This window comes from Populus nigra, chromosome 1, assembly GCF_951802175.1.
Source record: "Populus nigra chromosome 1, ddPopNigr1.1, whole genome shotgun sequence".
NCBI classification, from domain to species: Eukaryota; Viridiplantae; Streptophyta; class Magnoliopsida; order Malpighiales; family Salicaceae; genus Populus; species Populus nigra.
The window spans coordinates 50465375-50484708 of NC_084852.1; the positions used below are offsets into that span (position 1 = coordinate 50465375).

The 19334-nt window shown below is 35.5% G+C and overlaps 2 protein-coding genes across 5 annotated transcripts; both read left to right on the forward strand.

Annotated features, from left to right (window-relative positions):
* The first annotated feature begins 2073 nt into the window (after positions 1–2073).
* On the forward strand, positions 2074–8530 carry LOC133705959 (kinesin-like protein KIN-14T). Of its 4 annotated transcripts, none has more exons than XM_062131530.1 (12): positions 2074–2620; positions 3090–3410; positions 3518–3601; positions 3901–4068; positions 4194–4300; positions 4489–4667; positions 4922–5083; positions 5269–5484; positions 5687–5724; positions 5993–6120; positions 6454–7903; positions 8160–8530. In XM_062131530.1, exons 2-12 carry the CDS (start codon positions 3215–3217, stop codon positions 8273–8275), a joined length of 2844 nt encoding a protein of 947 aa, XP_061987514.1. In that variant the 5' UTR covers positions 2074–2620; positions 3090–3214; the 3' UTR covers positions 8276–8530. The 4 variants fall into 4 exon arrangements, with proteins under 4 accessions (XP_061987514.1, XP_061987443.1, XP_061987584.1 ...); XM_062131459.1 differs by having other exon boundaries at positions 3110–3410; XM_062131600.1 differs by having other exon boundaries at positions 3192–3410.
* Positions 8531–9332: 802 nt separating this feature from the next.
* LOC133667901 (transcription factor Pur-alpha 1-like) lies at positions 9333–13980 on the forward strand. The gene is made up of 5 exons (XM_062087644.1): positions 9333–9967; positions 10079–10126; positions 12666–12806; positions 12930–13175; positions 13426–13980. Exons 1-5 carry the CDS (start codon positions 9662–9664, stop codon positions 13576–13578), a joined length of 894 nt encoding a protein of 297 aa, XP_061943628.1. The 5' UTR covers positions 9333–9661; the 3' UTR covers positions 13579–13980.
* The last annotated feature ends 5354 nt before the right edge of the window (positions 13981–19334 follow it).

Below are 19334 nucleotides of genomic sequence, written 5' to 3' on the forward strand. Positions count from 1 at the left end.
TTTTAGAAACTGATGACTTTTTGTCAATTCCCACAAACGACGATAATTGATGAGTTTCAAAATCCAAAATATTTAGAAATAAGGCTAACGTGTTAGATATAATTGGTTGATCTTTTAGTTCAAGTAATCTAATCCATTCTTCATAGGCAAGGTATTTGGTGACTTGATATGGAAAGCTCAAAGAATTGGTAAGTAGTAGTAGGTGATGCATAGTAAAGCAAGTGACCGAGAACTATGATAGTAATAGGTGGTGTTTAGACCCAAATATTCTAGGCTCGGGCATGATAGCCCGAGCACAGAAGTAATTTTTGAGATAATTTCTTGGATTTTTTGGATTCATTTTATTTTTTCCCCTCACTAATAATGAGATTTAATAAATAATCAAAGGATCAGAATCCATATCACAGTTATCACTTTATTTAACTACTCTTTTTGAGATACCTTGAACCTAGCCAAAAGATTAAAGCAGTAGCCTCTATACATACATACATACATGTATGGAATAACGTGATGTCATTATGCTTGTAAATTGATTATTTTCCCTTTTCCAAGTTAAAATATCCATCTTGCCCATAAAACTGAGTTAATAAATTCAATTTTATCACAAGAAAACTGATGAGGGATGGAATTGTTAAGACCAAGGGAAGTACATGGGGGAGAAACCACTAGCTAGATCTTGAAAGCAAGGATATGAATTATCTGGTCTGTTTAATAAACATAAGAGATGGGGACAGAATTGCAGTTATCCCTACATATTTGTACTCAATTAGAACACCCAGGTCTCCACCAACCAAGACTTTTTCTTAATAAAAAAGAATAATGTTTAGGATGATATGATTGTGAGGACTTTAGTTTAGAGTAGGATTCTGTTCCTTTCCTAGATATTCCCACACCTATAAACCTTTACCATTAATATACGACATAGAAACCAACTCTTATTCCCTCACTCCCTTGGCTTGGACCCCTCATCACTTCATTTTGGCCCTCCCTCCTAATTAACGAGCTAGCCCCACATCAATATATCCTCAACTTCGAATATTCAATATTCTACTAAAGAAATATTGAAAACGGAGATCTCGATCAATATGGAGATTAACCCTTCACTCCACCTAGCTTACCAGCCCGCACCAACGTTAACTGGTTAATTTGCCTTTAATTACTTTCCTTGGTATTTATTGCCCACCAACTCAAGGATTAATGCAGTTAAGTGGCCGGCCCGAGTCTCACCATACAAGCAACCAATAGCATCGCATTGAGAACAAGTCTGTGTATGATCGATGCAGACAATAGTATTGTTTTTTGATTCAGTACCATGAATATGTTGGGAACGAAACCCAACCCAACATCTCAGAACATTCATTCGATAATGGAATAACATAATAATAAAACTCCTCTCTCTCTCTAGTATTTATAGTTTAGAATTCCGAAGGTGGCAAATTGAAAACCCTGATGGGATCTCCCATTTCCTGTTAGGAATAATACAAGTAATATTAGAGATCGATGGCTTCGGACATTGGATTCTGTCAGGACCAATCCAAATATCTAAACATTTAATAAATACCATGTAGTTTCGGGCAGTACTCCAGTATATATATCTGTGCATGTGAAATTCTTCGAAAAAGACAACGTCCATAGCTAGGGTTGGTGGACATCGGTTAATTATGACTAGTGTAACTTGCATATTTAATTTGAAGAACGCGAAATTATATTAAGTTGAAGGGAATTCATTTGTGAAAAAGTATCAAGGCCCACCACTCACTCTGTTTAAATATTAACTTCCTTGTTGTTTGTGTCATAATCGTAAGTTGGAACTGTATTTTCTCTGGCCCAGTGAATGGTTCTGACGTGGTTTGCACATCAATTATTAAGTAGCCATGAGATCATGAATGTTGGATCATAAATATATGCATACTCAATCCAAAGACTACTATTGTTATGGTTGGTGAGCTAGCACTGGAATTATATACCAAGTCTTTAATCAATGCATAGCAGCAGCTCATCATCATGATCAACCGGTAATATCATTATTTATTAACATGAAGAGTCTTTCACCCCAATTAGTCATCTAAAGGAGTGCTGGCTGTGTGAATTATCATATGCATCCTCTATGTTGGGTATGCATATATGGTATATATGTGCCCTTCACCACAGACAACTCTCTCTCCTCTCTTTAGTATTCCTGCAAGGCAAGGCAGACAGGCCTTTTGTCACGATGTTAGCTAGAGACCACCGATATTAATAATCTGTAGTAGCGCCACAACACATAATTGAATGCTTTAGTGTTCATATCTGCTGGCTCTCACATGGGGTTTCAGATAGATAGATCAGATAAACAGTGTTATTTTCAGTTGTCATAATTGGAGCAATCTTGACTAATATTTACTTGTAGTTCACCATAACACCACCACCATAGCCTGATTCGCTTCTCTTCCCTTCTGCTAGCTATATTTCATATCATCAGGACTACTTCTGTTCCCATTCAAAGCCTTTTCTTTTTTCTTTTTTTAAGGAAAGGAATTTCTGTTAATGTTTTATCATCATGCATGTGTCTAATTGGTCCAGGATCGGCCATGTTAGTTGTGGATGAGCTTAACTCTCAAGTACCATAGCCATATTACTGGTATTTTCTTTTATCTGAATCCTCATTCCCCAAAATTTAACTTTATTTCTTTTTGTACTTCTCCTCAATTCATTAGTGTTAAAATATAATTCAACGCATCATTGTAGATTTTTCTTTTGAGCAGGAAATAAATTAAAGAGGTACAGTAAGCAGAGAGCTTAGATTGAATCTTCTTGTATTGTTTACTTCCCTAGCTGCCCTGTTTCATTCAACAGACTATTGTTGACTGTTTCTTGAGTTCATTTTCTGTCCTTTTTTTCTTCAATACAAAATGGTAGCATATAGAAACTTTCAACAACTTGGGCATGCAAGAAATTTCTCCTGCCTTTGCTATAATGTTATTCAGTTCTTAATTATAGTTTTAGTTTCTTAATAGTTTCAGCCATTTCTAGAAATTGAAGCACTCAATCTTTATTATTTCTGAAAGTCAAGGTTCTTGTTCATACTAGACTATTTCAACTGTTTATAGACTACAGTTCTCTTGTCCAGTTGCCGAGTGTGAACTTAAAATAAAGGGCTGGAGGTCATGTAGATGAATGAAACAAAGAAACCATATATGTGTTTTCCACAGACTAGTCTTGACAAGCAGAGAAGATGGATTCGGGAAAATCTATTAGAAGTCTTGCTGTATCCCTTCATTCTCTACTTGGGCTGAAGGCACATCTGACTTCCAACTGGGTTAAATCAGTTTCTGAAATAATAAAAACCCTTCCATCTGAAAAATCAGTTGACATGCAGCCAACCAAGTCTGATACCGATGATGATGGTGATTCAATTTCAAAAATACAAGGTAAAAGAAAAACCCTCGTTTTTTTCTTCCTAAATCTAGATGCTCCCGTGTCCCTTATTCTTCTTATATTTACTGCTCACTCTTCTATAAATTTTTTCTGTGAACAGATGAACTGACTGTCTTGAATAACCACATAAACCAACTGAACATAAAGAGGATGCAGATCCTAAATGAGTTCTTGGACTTGAAAGGTTAGTCAGGTTTCTTTACTGTGATTCAACGAGCACAAAAAATTATCAAGTTGTGCAGCGAACAGCCATAAATTGAGACTTGGCTTCTACGAAATCATGATCATGTTTTTGTCACCTTAATATCGACTGATAGCTTGTGTAGAGGCAGACAAGTTGCTGGACTGACACTTCACGCCATTCCAACAAGTCATTGCATGGATGATTGCTTTCAACCAACTGAAAAGCCAGGATAGATTGTTTTCAGGATATGCCAAAGCTGATTACAATTGTATATATGCTCATCATATTTGTCATTGCAGGGAACATCCGTGTATTTTGTCGAATAAGACCTATCGCATTTGGGGAGAATTTAGGTCATTTAAGACCTGTTGTAGCATCGAATTCAAATGAAGTTGTTCTAAAGCTTATGGAGAATAAGAGCAAGAGTTACAATTTTGACAAGGTTTTCCACCCAGGTTCATCCCAAGGTGCTTGACGAAGATCAAGTTTCTCTGGTGATTTCGTTTCTTATTCTTCCTTGAACAAAAAGCAAGTAGAAAGCTATTTTATCTTCATTTGACATGACCATGCTTTAATAGTTGGAAATTTCCAGATGAAGTTTTTACAGAAGTTGAACCCATCATCAAATCAGTCATTGATGGTTACAATGCCTGCATTTTTGCATATGGGCAAACCGGCACAGGAAAAACTTTCACAATGGTAAGAACTAACTGTCTAATTTCACTCGCAACATATTTAGGTATTTCAGAGGTTATTTGTTACACAGCCCTTTGACTAGAGTCCTAACGGCACACACTATGCTGAAGACAAAAATTCTACATGGATTAAGGTATTCAACCTACGTTTGACTCTTCTAACTGTGTTGTTCTTGATTTAATAAATCATAGGAAGGTAGTGCAGATACTACAGGCATAGTGCCACGGGCTATTGAGGCTCTGTTTAAGCAAGCAGTGGATTGTAACCATGCATTTCTCATCAATTTCAGTATGCTTGAGATTTACATGGGGAATCTAAAGGACTTGCTTGTCCCCAAACCAACAAAAGCTACAGACCCGATGCCACCTTGGTAAGTTTAAATAGCGAAATTGCTAGAATTAACAGAAGGTTGGTTCTCTTTAAGAGTCCACAAAGCTAATCTACCAGTCATTGGAATCAATGTAAGAAACAGGTCATAAATCAGTAACTAACCTGCCTTTGCAGAACATCAAATTCTCAGATCATAAATGTTTTCTAGGCACGGGGTTATCTAGCTGCATTTTTAATCATTTTAAATGTATTAAGGCGATCCTTTCTAACACGATCCAAAATCTCTAAATACAGCCTTTCAATTCAAACAGATCCAAAGGGAGGAATTGAAATCGACAACCTTGTGGCCATTAAAGTGAACGACTTCAACCAAGCTCTGAGGCTGTACAGATTGGGTTGCCGATTCAGAACAACTGCCTCCACAAATTCCAACCTGACATCTAGCAGATCTCACAGGTAATCGACTTTACCTGATTAGACTATTGTATGTCAGTCAGTGCAGTTCAGCACGAGAATAGAGCTTGAAAAACAGCCAGTCGTGCAGTTGTCTTGATATATGTACTGATTCCAGAACATCCTTTGAGAAAAGGCAGTTACTATCCTCTGTTCTAATCTTGTTTCTTATATATTGCTCACAATAGCATGATACGGGTAGCAATAACTTGCTTCGATGCTGCTGAAAGGCGACGGGAAACAAATAAATTATGGTTAGTTGACCTCGGGGGAAGCGAGCGTGTATTGAAGACAAAGGCATGGGGCAAAAGACTCGATGAAGGGAAAGCCATTAATTTGTCACTCTCTGCTCTTGGGGATGTGATTAGTGCCCTCCAAAGGAAAAGGCACCATATACCTTACAGGTAACAGTGAGCTCACCAAACACTCAATTTCTTGGTATATGAGAGTTTGGCTTTTTCGCCATTCAACCCTATTTCGTTCATATCTTCCATCAAAGTAAGAACCCGCAGTTGGTTGTTTAAAATAGTCATAGAATTGTTGCTAGTTCTTATGGTTTCTCCAGAGTCCCAACTAAAAGCTAACTTATGGTTTTACTCTTGACAGGAATAGCAAGCTGACACAAGTTCTTAAAGATTCCTTAGGTAACTATCCTTAATCATGTCCACACTCCTGTCTATGTAATTACAGCCGCTAACCAGACGCGGGGTGTTCTGTTCTCATCTCTGTTTAAGTACCCTACTAATTCTCAAACAACAATTTATATCAGAGTTAATTCTCTCATATCTGTTATATATTCCTTTCATGATATGTGACTTCTTGAAGAAAATAACTCATTGTCATACAGACCATCTTCTTCATTTCCATCTAAATATTCTTTGCTAATGTAGTCCCCTCCGCGGCTATCCTCAGGTGATGATTCAAAAACAATTATGCTGGTCCATGTCAGTCCCAAAGAAGAAGATTTGTGTGAGACCATATGTTCTTTAAATTTTGCAACAAGGGTGAAAAGCGTTCATCTAGGAAATGAGGATACAATTGTAAGTAGACAAAAAAAAAAAAAAAAACTTTGATTAAGATTGTGCTTATTACATTACCATCATGCAGCGAATAGCAAGTATTGAGTCCGAAATGCATTAAGTAACCTGTTAATGGAATTTGCTTAAATGATGTCAAATTATGAAATTTAACTACGTCACTTGTTAATAACTCCAGAAACTCTTCCACGACTATGTTTTGAGTCCAGAAGAAGTGTGTTAAATATAATCTCATGAACATAATTAGATTTTCAATTTCTATTGAACAATCTAAGTGAAGCAAGTAAAATAAAATAATAGATGAACTGACCAATGAGGTGAACGTTTGATAATCAGGAAGCTAAAGAGCAAAAGGGAGTTGCAATGGCAGATCTGCAGCAAGAGATGAAACATATTGAAGATGAACGGCTGCTTGTTAGAAGTGACATTGAGAAATTAAACAAGAAATTAGAAAATCTAACAGGGACAAATCCATCGTCTGAGGAGCAACTGGAGGCATTCCATTCTTTAATCAAAGAACAGCTTACAAAGAGCAGGATAGTAGATATTACAGTGACTCCCTTATCAAAGGTACCAAGATTTATGAGGCCAACCATTTGCAGCAAAAGAAAATCTGGGACAGGGCATCAAACTTCTGAAGGAAGAGATGACACAGTCCTGACAAGAAGGAGAAGACCAACATCTCATCGCGCAGAGTCTGTTAGTTTCCCTGTAAAGGATCATTCAGAATACAATTCAGACCGCAGCATTTCCAGATCTAGCTGTTTGGCTGAGTTGAACATGAAAATTAGTGCTGATAATGCAACAGAATGCAGCCAAGACGCATCCGAAACTGATTTTAAATCTAATGGTCTCCAAGAAAAAGAAAGAGCACCAGGAAGTTTGATTAGTCAAAAGGTTGGCATCAGTCACATCCAGAAAAATAGCAGTAGACAGGTGAATAAAATTAACCATATCAAATTTTCGAAGGTTGATAATTGGCTGCATCTACAGAAGAGTGAATCCACTCTAAGTAGTTGCAGTCAAAGGACAAAACGGGTTTTAGCTGTTCCAATTCCTGAGAGGAAACATAAGACTAATGTACAGAGCAAAGCAGACGAGAAAGTGCAAGACTATGTGTATACAAAGCAAGAAGTTGTCAACCATGATAAATTAAATAATCATGCAACTACAGGGGCAGTTGGAAAGCCCATATCAGAAGTGGTCATTGAAAAACCACTGAAGATGTTAAGAGATTTATTTAATGAGGACTCAAGATCCGATGTTACTACTCCATTACAGACAACTGGAGGGGAAACAACGATACAAGTACAGCATTCTGTGGATGGCTCATTAACAGGGGATAGTGAAAATGACACCTCTTCTCCACCAGATGAGTGTTCTCCTAGACTTGAAGAATGTGAGGATGGCAACGGGGTCAATGCTATGTCAACTACACAGGCACCAGAAGGAAAAATACAAAGTTCAGATTGTTTCCTGCTAAAGAACAGTGGGTGCAGTGAATGTTATCCATCTGAGTTATATACTACTTCTGTTTGTTCAAAAAGAGATTCCGGTGTCTCCTTTTCCATGTTAGAACTGGAATCATGCTGTCAGCAAGCACCCACTGAATCAAATATGGAAGACAGTGAAACTCAAGGTTTTTACTCCTTTCAGCCCTCGGACAAAGAGACAAGACATGGCCTTCTTCAGTTGAAATCTCAGAGAGCTTTATTTACGAACAGCGAAAATCATGAGGACTTAGCTGTGCCATTTGGTAAACCAGAAGGGAAAGTACAGAACACAGGTAAAACTTCAATGTCTAAACTAAATATTTCTCTCATGTCTTGATCATGTTCATGGTTATAAATGGAGCAATGGCCAGCCTCCAAATCCCCCCCCCCCCCTTTTTTTTTTTTGTTTCTTTTTTTCTTTCTTTACCATTTAAAAACAAAACCTCTAAGGTAACTTCCATGAAATAAAAACCAACTTATATCTTATGGTTATTCCTATTTAGTAAGGTTACAGTTCATCTTCTTACAATTTGCTCATGTTTTGGGCAGGAATATGCCATGTTGTTAAGCAGAAAATCGAGATTTTATGCTCCAGTGCTCTTCTAGGATTAGGACTTTATAACCTGGGATTTGACCATGATTTCTTCTATGGTTTAATGCTTTGAAGCAGCTCCAGTGGATGACGACCTGTGTAATGTATATATTTATTTTTCTGTCTGTATACAAGATGCTCATTTCAACTTTACTATCCCTGGCAAGGCTACAACAGTGGGATATCCTAGAAGCTATCTTGCGTAAAAAAATCTTATGCTGTGAGTCCAATCTGTAATTTTATTTATTTATTTATTTTTCCTGAACGAGAACTCACAAAATGTAGCAGCAGCATTATTTAAATGGAACTACATAGGATTTTGGAGGAAGGAGTGTCAAACAAGCTTGATTATCTGTCAACTCTCTTGTCTTTTTAAAAGAAAAGGGAACCTCAATATTAACAGGCTCATTGTGTTTTAATCATTTTTGCAACTGAACTTGCCAACTCTGCATACCTGGAATTATATTTAGCACAAGAAACAAAGCATTGGAAACAGGAAAGGAAAAGGAAAATTGATATGTGTGAACATGAAAATCTACCAACAGGCCAAGAAAAATATGCAGATTTTGCGAAGACACAACTCCTCGCTGAGAAATGAGATGTCGAAGCCATTCCCATGTCAATGTGAGTATTATTGCTTGACTGCTGAACATGTGAGGCAGGCAGGCTTTGAGATGGTTACAGCATTTAGTTATCCAACGCCACCGGAAGTTGGATTAGTAACCTTTAGAAGTAGAATTGCATCCTATACTTTTTTTTGAAGGAAAAAAAAAAGAAGAGGACAGGAGTGGGCTGGATTGTAATAAATAAGTAACAGCAATGCATAGATGGGGTAAACAAGACAAGGGAATTGTGCAAATTAAGGGCCCTGCTTGCTCGCCAACTCCAAGCGAGCAGTTAAATAAATAAATAAATAAATAAAAGCCTTGTCTTGTTATTTTAGTCGTTCAGTTCAGTCCTTGACTTGAGTTCAGTTCAAAAGAGTTTCACTGAGTTGGAGGAGGGAGACTTCACTTCACTTTTCACAGAGAGGGAGACACAGAGAGTAGTTGTTGTAATTTTATTTTACCAGACAGACTAGACTGGCTGTCTTATTATATTTTCCTTATTTTTTTAATAAAGAAAACAAATGAAAATGGGGCCAAGTCAATGGTATGGTGGTTCGTTCACTATCCCTCTTGCTTCAGTTTCTCTTTTTCCCCTTCCCTTCCCCTCTTCTCTTCTCTTCTCTCTCCGAACCCTAAACCAAAATTCCATTACGCCATCCTCCTCCTCGATCTTCCTCCTAAACCTCTAACTTTCACATCTTACTCTTCTTATTGTTGTTCTTGCTTTTGCTGCTCCTGCTCTTCCCGATTGGAGTGTGTGGCAATCTATCGTTATCTTTCAGATCTACCTCCTCCATCACCGGTCCTTTTTTTTTTAAATCAAAATTACTTGTTATTATTTAGTAGACTAGATGGAGGGGAATTCTGGTGGAGGTAGTGGCAGTGGAGCAGCAGCAGCGGGTGGAGGAGGTGGAGGGAATGATGTTGAGCTCATGTGTAAGACTCTACAAGTGGAACACAAGCTTTTCTATTTTGATCTAAAAGAGAATCCTCGGGGTCGTTACCTGAAGATATCGGAGAAGACTTCAGCCACCAGGTCCACCATCATCGTCCCCTTCTCTGGGATTTCTTGGTTCTTGGATCTCTTCAATCACTACGTTGATAATTCTGCTGATGATCAGGACCTCTTTAGCAAGGAATTGCAGCTCGACACCAAGGCATTCTTTTTAATTCCCACTCCTTCTCTGTTTCCAATATCTCTAATCATCAATAGCGTTACCATTCATTCCAAATTCCAATTAATTAATTCCCATTTCCATTACTGTCAGGTTTTCTATTTTGACATTGGTGAAAACAGAAGGGGCCGCTTCTTGAAGGTACACTGTTCCCCCTCCAAAATTTAAATCATTGCTCCCCACATAATAAAATAAACTATGCTATGCTTCCTATTTTAATTGCTTTTAATAACCACATTAATTCTCAATCTATTTGCTGTGACACTGTGCTATGCTATGCTTCTTATTTGTTGCTGTTAAGCAGACCCGACAACAAGCCACGCTTATCTATACACAGCCTTTTATGCTCCGTGGCTTGGTCTAGGGTTTAAGGTTTAGAGAGAGATTATGTCGTTACCTGGTACTTATTTTTATCTATCCCAACATCGGATTGAGAGGGCTTGCCACCTCTTAACCTCCTACTTCAATAAAATATCATTCTGCCACTCTGTGGGCTCTTCTTCATGGAGCAGCTGCCGAGACTACAGCTCCTTTTACTCTTGTCATCTCCTAGAAATGTATTTACCCAGGATAGAAATAGGATAAGCATTTCTTCTTTCACTCCGCTATGATGCAACAAGAGCCTTTATAGGCACTTCATTTACCCATATTCCTGAAGATCTGAGGGTGCTTTTATTTCCCTTCTTTTGGTTGCCTCTAGCTTGTTCTTTTGGAGAAACTCATTCTCCAAAATTTTGTATATTTCCCTCCTTCTAGTAGTTTTTTATTTTTTCCTCCAACTAATAACTAGAACCTATATAATAATAATGCTGTACTTGAAATTAAGGCTAACCTAGGCACTGTCTTTGAGAACTGTTAAGAACATACACATGGACAGGATTTTATCTTTGCACTTGCTGTTAAATGGTCAACTTCCATGCTCTTATGCTATTCTTCCATAAAAAAAAATGGACAAATTGGTAGGATATCAATAATCTCGTACAATCCTTGCAGAGTGTAGGATTCATACAACCAGGCTTCATGTAGTGGCAGGCTTTTGTATGAAATAATTTGTACATTTCCCAGTTTTGGATGTTTCAACAAAAGTCTAGATACATCTATATGTCTAAACATTGGTCATTCTAAATCACAAGAGCAAAATGGAAACAAGATTTTTGCCTGGGTCTTACTGTTCTCGTAAACTCTCCTCTGTTGTGACCATTCCATGCTGCACATGGACATGCTATTAGGAAGAGAGTTCTAGGGAGCTGCAATCGCCTTTATATAAGTTCTCTGAGCATTACTCTATCAACTATAGAATGACTATAGTTTGCAAGCTGCCAACTCTATTCAAGAACGAACTTTCTTCTAGGAAATGTTTAATGTGCTCATACCTTCCAACGTCAATTAGTGAAAGAAATTTGTCTGAGTTGTGATGTAGATGGAAACACAAAAACAAAGAAGACAACAACAAGAATGACAGAGTTTGACATAATAGGGTTAACACAACAAGAACCCTAATTTGTAGTTTTATTTATGATAATGAAGTTTGATATATTCTGCCTCTCTAAGAGGTTTATATCTCAGAAACCGACCTTAACAAGAAAAGAAAATCAGAATCCTTAAATAAAAAGAAAAAATAACAAGATATCCAAAAACAACATAAAATTCAGAAAAATAAAAATGTTGGTTCAAACAATATCTTCGGGACCTAATATTGGGGGATCGAAAGTTATGGCCTTTTATTGCCAAGTTATTGGTTTGGGCGTAGCTGTGTCTCACAAATCTATAAATGCATCTGCTAAGCTATCTGCATACCTGTTGGTGGCAAACCCCTATCTAACTTTGACAGATCCCCATCTAACTCTTCAAAACCTTCACTTTCTTCTAGCTTGACCACATCAAGTTGTCTTTCCTATCTATAGTGGATCCAGAACCTAGTATGAACTTGCAACCTATAAGACCATTTTAGGCTATTCGTGGCCATTGCATCAAAATCACCATCCCTTGGGATGATCAATTTCTACTAGAGGGATTGCTATGCATGTCCTGAAAATCCACTTTTATGGAAAGTTCCTTTAAAGAAGCTGTATATTTTATCAAATTTACTGTTCCCTTCAGCTTCAAAACCTTTCTTTCTGTCATTGTATAATTTATTTTATACACCCCTTATTTTTGGGAGTCTTTGTTGATGCCACAAAGTCAAAACATGGTTCAAAATCTCCTAACTTGTACATTGTAATTTTGTATAATGAGGAAACATGATGGGAAGTAATGGAACATGATAAAGAAACTTCATCCTATATAAAGTTTATCACCTAAAAAAAGAAGAGATAAAGCCATATTTATGCTTCAATGAAATATGAGAAGAAAAACTATCAAGGAAAAGAATGTAATAACATCTTGACATATTTTTTTGATCTTCACTAGCATTTGCTCATTCTTTCAAAACTCCTGGGTAAGTTATACAAAGTCTGCTTAGGTTTTTGCCTTTTAGGAGATGCAATTTGCGTGCAAAAGAATGATTGAACATATGCAAGAGTGACAGCAGCAGAACTTTCAGACATTAAGCATGCTGTCACTTTGAGAAAAAAACGAAAAGGAAATCGGTGTTCTTTGTACATTTTTCCCCCATCTTCAGGGACTATTCAACTTGCTACAATGATCGAAGTTCACTTCTCTAATGGACATACTTGTACAGGTGTCTGAAGCTTCTGTCAGTAGAAACCGAAGTACTATTATTATTCCTGCTGGAAGTTCACGGGATGAAGGGTGGGCAGCATTTAGGAACATTCTGGCTGAGATCAATGAAGCATCAAGACTTTTTATGCTGCCCAATCAGGTGACTCGGTGTTACATGTGCAATCACTTTCCCTTCTTCCACTAAAAAGAAAACTTTCTCATTTATTAAGGGGGTCTCACTTGTGATTATTTCATCCATCTGTTTTTATGCTTGCCAAAACAGCAAAGTTCTGAAACTTCAGAGCAACTTGTTGGACTTTCTGATGACGTAGGGGCTGGCTTCATATCTGGGCACAGTAGCCAATCACCCGCACCTACTTCTGAACTGAATGCAGACAGATCGGTTGAACTGCCCCCACAGGATGAAATTGGTAATCTGGGGGTATCGAAGGTAATCAGAGTTGATCAGAAAAGATTCTTCTTTGATCTGGGTAGCAACAACAGAGGTCATTTTCTGAGGATTTCTGAGGTGAGATTTTAAGAGAAGTTTTAATTATAGTCCAATGAGAGTTTTTCTTCTTTTTCTTTTTTGGCAGTGGGAAGGGTGGAGTGATTAATATTTGATAAAATGTAAATTTCTATTTAAGAAGAGATACCAATGGCCAATGGGCACTGCCCCTATACAGGGCCAGGAAAGCTACGTATCCATGATTCTGTGTTGTGAAGTGAAGGCTTGTGGTGTCCATTTGAAATCGTGATGGAATGTTGTTGAAATGCAGGTTGCAGGTAATGATAGGTCCTCCATAATTCTCCCACTTTCTGGGCTGAAGCAGTTTCATGAGATTGTGGGTCATTTTGTGGAGATAACCAAAGATCGAATTGAAGGAATGACAGGAGCTAATGTTCGGACTATAGACCCCCCTCGAAGATGAATGCTTGTGATTTGAAGGTTTGCAGAGAGAGATAGAGAGAAAAAAGGAAATGGTGAAGACTATAGTGGGTTTGTGAAGAAGCATATCACTCTGTATTCTGTCAAGGGGTTGCTTTGCCACATCAAAGTAGATGATTGATTAGGGTGTGACTGTGGTCAGTTTGTGTTTCTGTTCTTTCAATCTTCCCTATTTTTTTTTCTCATTCAAGTCTAATAATCCGATTTATCTGTATGATGATGAACAGAAAAGTTTCGGAGATAGTTTACAGTGCGCTCTATGTAGTGAATAACAGAAGAAACGAATCAGATAATTGTAATTGTTAATTTTTTTTTTATTTTGATAGTGTGGCACTGGCAAGGTTGTTACATCTATCAATAATGCTCATTGCAGATGTTTTGTCCAGCTTCAGTTTCATGTCTCTCTCAGACAGCTTGTAAAGATGCCTTTTTAATGGTATTTAGAAAACTTAGCTTACTCGAAGAACAAAGAATCAAGAGCAGAACAAGAACTTAGAGGTTATTGCCATCCCTCAAATTTTATTTATAGATAAAATCAAGGATTACAAGATGTTTATCAATTATCATAAAGAAAAATAATCATAACAGCTATATCCTTCTTTATCAAGGGGATTATGTAATTACATAGACTTATTCTAAGTCAAGTAAATATCTAGCTAAACTTAAGCCTAAATACCATAACATGTAGATAAGTATGACTAAAAAATAGCTAATAATAACCTTGAGCTTTGGTGCCACCACTTCAACACTCCTTGATGTTTTGATGTCAAAGCTATACATTCCAATCCTTTCCTTTGTTGCTTTAAATCTGTTTTTAGCTAAAGACTTGGTAAACAAATATGCTAACTGTTCTGATGAGGTACAGTAAACTAACTCTACTTCTTTTCTTTGTTGAAATTATCTAATAGCATGAAACTTAATCTACATGTGATTAGTCCTATCATGAAAAACATAATTTTTTAAAATAACCATTGCTAAAGTGTTATCATAGAACAATTTTATGGGACTCATTGATCAAAGTCTAGATTAGTTAGCATTTTCCTTAAGCAGATCAATTGCTTTATTGCCACATAAGATGCTATGTACTTTGCCTTTTGCAGTAGAATGTGCAACCAATGATTATTTTTTTGAATTTCAACAGAAAATACTTCCTCCTATAGCAAAACAATATCCTGAGATACTCATCATTACATCATCACTTCCACTCCAATCACGGTTAGAAAAAACAAGTTTAATAAAACTAGATTTTACAAAATGTATGTCAAACTCTATGGTCCCTTTTAGATATCTTGGAACCCTTTTGGCTGCCACATAGTGAATTTAACTTGGACTATGCATGAACTTAGAAAGGTAATTTATAGCAAACACAATATCTAGACGTGTAGCATTTAAGTATAACAAGTTGCCAACTAAACTTTTATAAGCTTTACCATCTTGTTTTTTAGCTCATCCTCTTTTTTCAAACTTCTTTCTTGGTACCATAGGAGTACTAACTAGTTTGCAATTTGAAAGAGAACTTATTTTGACATAGAAAATAACCATATGCATATTGAGTTATCTTCATGCCTATAAAAATATGTCAGCAAACCAAGTTCATTCATCTCAAATTTATCCTTCATGTTGGCTTTAAATTCTTTTACTAGTTGCTCTTTATCACTTGTGATCAACAAATTATCTACATATACTGACACAATCAGCTTATGTTTACTAGCATATTTCACATACAAAGTTACTTCATTCATACTCTTTTCAAAGCCTAAGCTTAAAAGGTAACTATCTAGTCTGCTATACTAGGCCCTAGAAATTTGTTGTAAATCCATATAAAGCCTTCTTTAGCAAATATACTTTTTTGCTGCATTCTCTTCTTTAAAACCATCAAGTTGCTCAACATATATTTATTCACTTAAAAGCCATTTAAAAATGCAGATTTGACATCCAATTGAAAGATATACCAAACACTTTGAGCTGTTAAAACAAGCAAAAATTTTATCGTATCAAGCCTAGACACTGGAGAAAAAGTATGAGTGAAATCAATACATGGTTCCTATGAATACCCATTTACTACAAGCCTTGCCTTGTACTTATTGATATTCCCATCTATATTTAATTTAGTTTTAAAAATCCATTTCACGCCTATTACCTTCTTGTGAACTGATTTGTTTATCAATATCCAGGTTTGATTCTTTTTTCAATCACGGTGAGCTCCTTTATTATCACTACCCAAACTTCTGAATTGATTGCTTCTTCAAAATTTATTGGTTCTGTTACAACAACATTACACCTGCTGTAAATATATCTAAAGACCTTGTCCCCCTCAATGGTTTGTCATCAACATCATCATCCTTTCCATCATCCATTCCATTTTGTTGCTTCTGTTTTGGCCCTTCAGTTAAAGCAATTTTCCAATTTCATGTAGCATTTTCTGAAAATTTTACATCTCTAAGCAATCACCACCTTGTTAAGTTTCAAATCATAGATTTTAGGCCTTAGATTAAGTGTTATAACCTATAAGAATTCCTACATCTGCCTTTTGATCAAGTTTACTCCTCTTAAGTTAAAGCAATTTTCCAGTTTCATGTAGCACTTTCTGAAAATTTTACATCTCTAGCAATCACCATCTTATTAAGTTTCAAATCATAGATTTTATAGGCCTTAGATTAAGTGTTATAGCCTATAAGAATTCCTACATCTACCTTTTGAACAAGTTTACTCCTCTTAACTTCAAGTTACAAAACATGACAAGGGCTGTCAAAAACATTTAAATGATTAACATTGGGTTTAAAACCATACCATATTTCATAGGAAGTTTTATCTTCCAAAGCTTTTGTGGCCATACGATTGAGAGAGAAGGATGTTGTGTTTGCTGCTTGATAAGCATACAATAAATATATTTTTAGTCCTCTTATGATATGTTTTTTATACTATGTTTTAAGCATAAATAAGCATATTAAGAATTTGTAAAAGAATCAACAAAGTTTAAGGAATTCGTAAAATATTTGCTATTAACACGAATGTTTCCTTTTTTTTAGGTGTCGAACATCTCATTAAAGGCTAAGAGTCTGACATAAAAACGATCCAAAAACAGTTTATTTTAGGATCCAAAAAAAGGGCAGAACAAACCTCTAACATGTCATGAATGAAAGAATAAAGCTAAGATTGTCGGGTAGTGCAAGAAGCCAAGTTAGAAACAAAGTTTATTTTACAGTAGAGTTGGAATTACAATAGAGCTGTGACAACAACAGAGTCTGTTTTCAACACATATTTTGAGAGATTTAACCAACTCTAAGGACTAGATAAACAAGGAAGGAATTATGTAGCATAAGAATTCATAATTAGCCTAAGAATCATGAAGAAATTCAGCAGTTAAGGAAGAGAATAAATAGAGCAAAACATGGTTAAAACAAGAGGGAGGCGACATTTTTTTCTTCTTTGTTTTTCAACTTTCCAGTTGCTATGAACTAAACTTTAGCTTTCGGTTTATAGGAGTTTTGTTCCATTATTATGTTAGATTGTGAGAAGAGATATTTCTAACTTTATTTTTTGACATTCAAGTACTTATTTTGTTTGAATTTGGTATGTAAGCTATTGTTTTTCATTCAAGCTTTTTGAATAGCTTCTGCAATAGGCATGTTTTTTTTTTTGTGAATTTTCAATATGTAATTGTTGTTTTGAATTAAGAAGGAAGAAAAATAAATGAATTTGGTTAATTTAATTTTCAGATTAAAAGGATAAGACAAGTAAAAATCGTTAAGCCAATGATAGCTTGGAATACTTGATCGTTTTCCGTTCTTAAAGCTTTTGTCACCAAATATAAAAATTGGTTTTCAATCTTAATTCAATTAATGTTAAGGAATTAATTACGGACTTTTTCTAATTAATTTTTTTTATCTTCCTTGCTTAAAGGAATTTTAGTATTTGCTCGAATTAAAAAAATATTTATTTTATTCGATGATCAATCTAATTCGTTGAGTGGAAATCTCTTTGAACCGAGTATATAAACACTAAATTATCTTTTGCGTTTTTTTTTTCAGAGTTTTAATTTTCTTTAAGTTTTATTATTAATCCCTACTCTTTATTTTAGTTTCTTGTAAGAAGAATTAGAATAATTTGTATTGGGTTCGACCTGGCTTTCACTACAATATTATAAAAAAATTAAGTCTTTAAAAAGAAAGAAAAGTTAGAATTAATTTTGGTGGTTTTGATAATGACCATTGCCTCAACCCAAAATTTTAATGATATTTTCTTCTCATATAGCAAACATCTTGCCATCTCCATCAAAGTTCTAGTTCTCCTCTCACTAATGCCATTCTGATATATAATATACGGCATTGTCAACTGATGTTTGATCCATTCTTTCATCAAATAACCCTCAAACTGCCTAGAGGTATACTAAAACCCATTGTTAGACCTCAACATCTGTAATTTGTTTCATGTTTCTAGCTCAACTAGTATCTTAAACTTCACAAGCTCAACAAATACATCAGCTTTGGATTAAAAACAAAACCCAACAATACATACTATAATCATCAATAAACAGAGAAAAATACTTTGAACCATTCAAAAATTCATTTTGAATAAGGCCACAGACATTTATGTATACTAACTGAAGTTTTACTGAAACTCTAAAAATTTTATCAAGAAAAACACTTCTGGTCTGCTTTCCTAAATGATAGGCTTTACAAATATCATTTTGTTTTTATATTTTTGGTAAACTAGAGGCCATATGTAAATTAGCCATCTTTTTTAAGGTTGTATAATTAAAATGCCTCAAGCTTTTGTGCTATAGAACATAATCATTTTCAATAATAGTGTAAGCACACAAATAGACTTCTTTTCAATCAACATTAAAACTCTTATCCATCATTTTAATATTGAGCAATAATACCCCTTTGTTGTCTTTAATGTCACACACTCCATCATTTAAAAACAATGAGTAACCAAATTGAATTGATTGTCCTATACTAATAAGATTTTGATTAATCTTAGGTACATAAACTACATCTTTTAGAGATTTTGTACACGATAAAGTGTCTACTTCAACCATTCTTTTTCCCTCATCCTTCACACAGTCTTCATTACCAATTTTGACTGTAGACAAATATCTGCTATACAAATTCTTGAACAACTTAAATCTATAGTCATGTGATTAATACAACCACTATCAATAAGCCATGATGAATTGTTTACCTTGGTTGTGATGCACATTCTTATATTGTTGCCATGAACAAAAGCTCTTCCTTAGCTTCTAAATTCTTTTCAACTTGAGCTTGTTTTTCTGCATCTGCCTTACTTTTACAAAATCTTTAAATGTGGCATGCTTGCATTTTTTGCATTATGCACTCTTGAGCCAATAATAAACTTCAAGGTGATTTGTTTACTGATAGTATTTGCAAAGAGGGAAGTGCACTCCTTTCTTTCCCTTCAGTGTACTTGCTTTGTTACTAGTTATTTGATTGTCAACCTTTTTATTTTTCTTTTTTTTCCTTTTGATTTCTCCTGTAAGAGTTCTTTACCTGACTCCTTTTTTTTGAAACTACAACAAGGGCTCCTTCACTTGTGCCTTCTTGTCTGTAAGCTTGCTTTAATTGCTCCACAGCTTGTAATGCATTTACTAACTCTTGAAGATTCATTTATGAGAAATCTTTTGAGTCTTCTAGGGAGAAAATTTTATACTCAAATTTCTTTGGTAAACTTACGAGAACCTTTTTTACTGTCATTGAATCAAGAAAATCTTCCCCT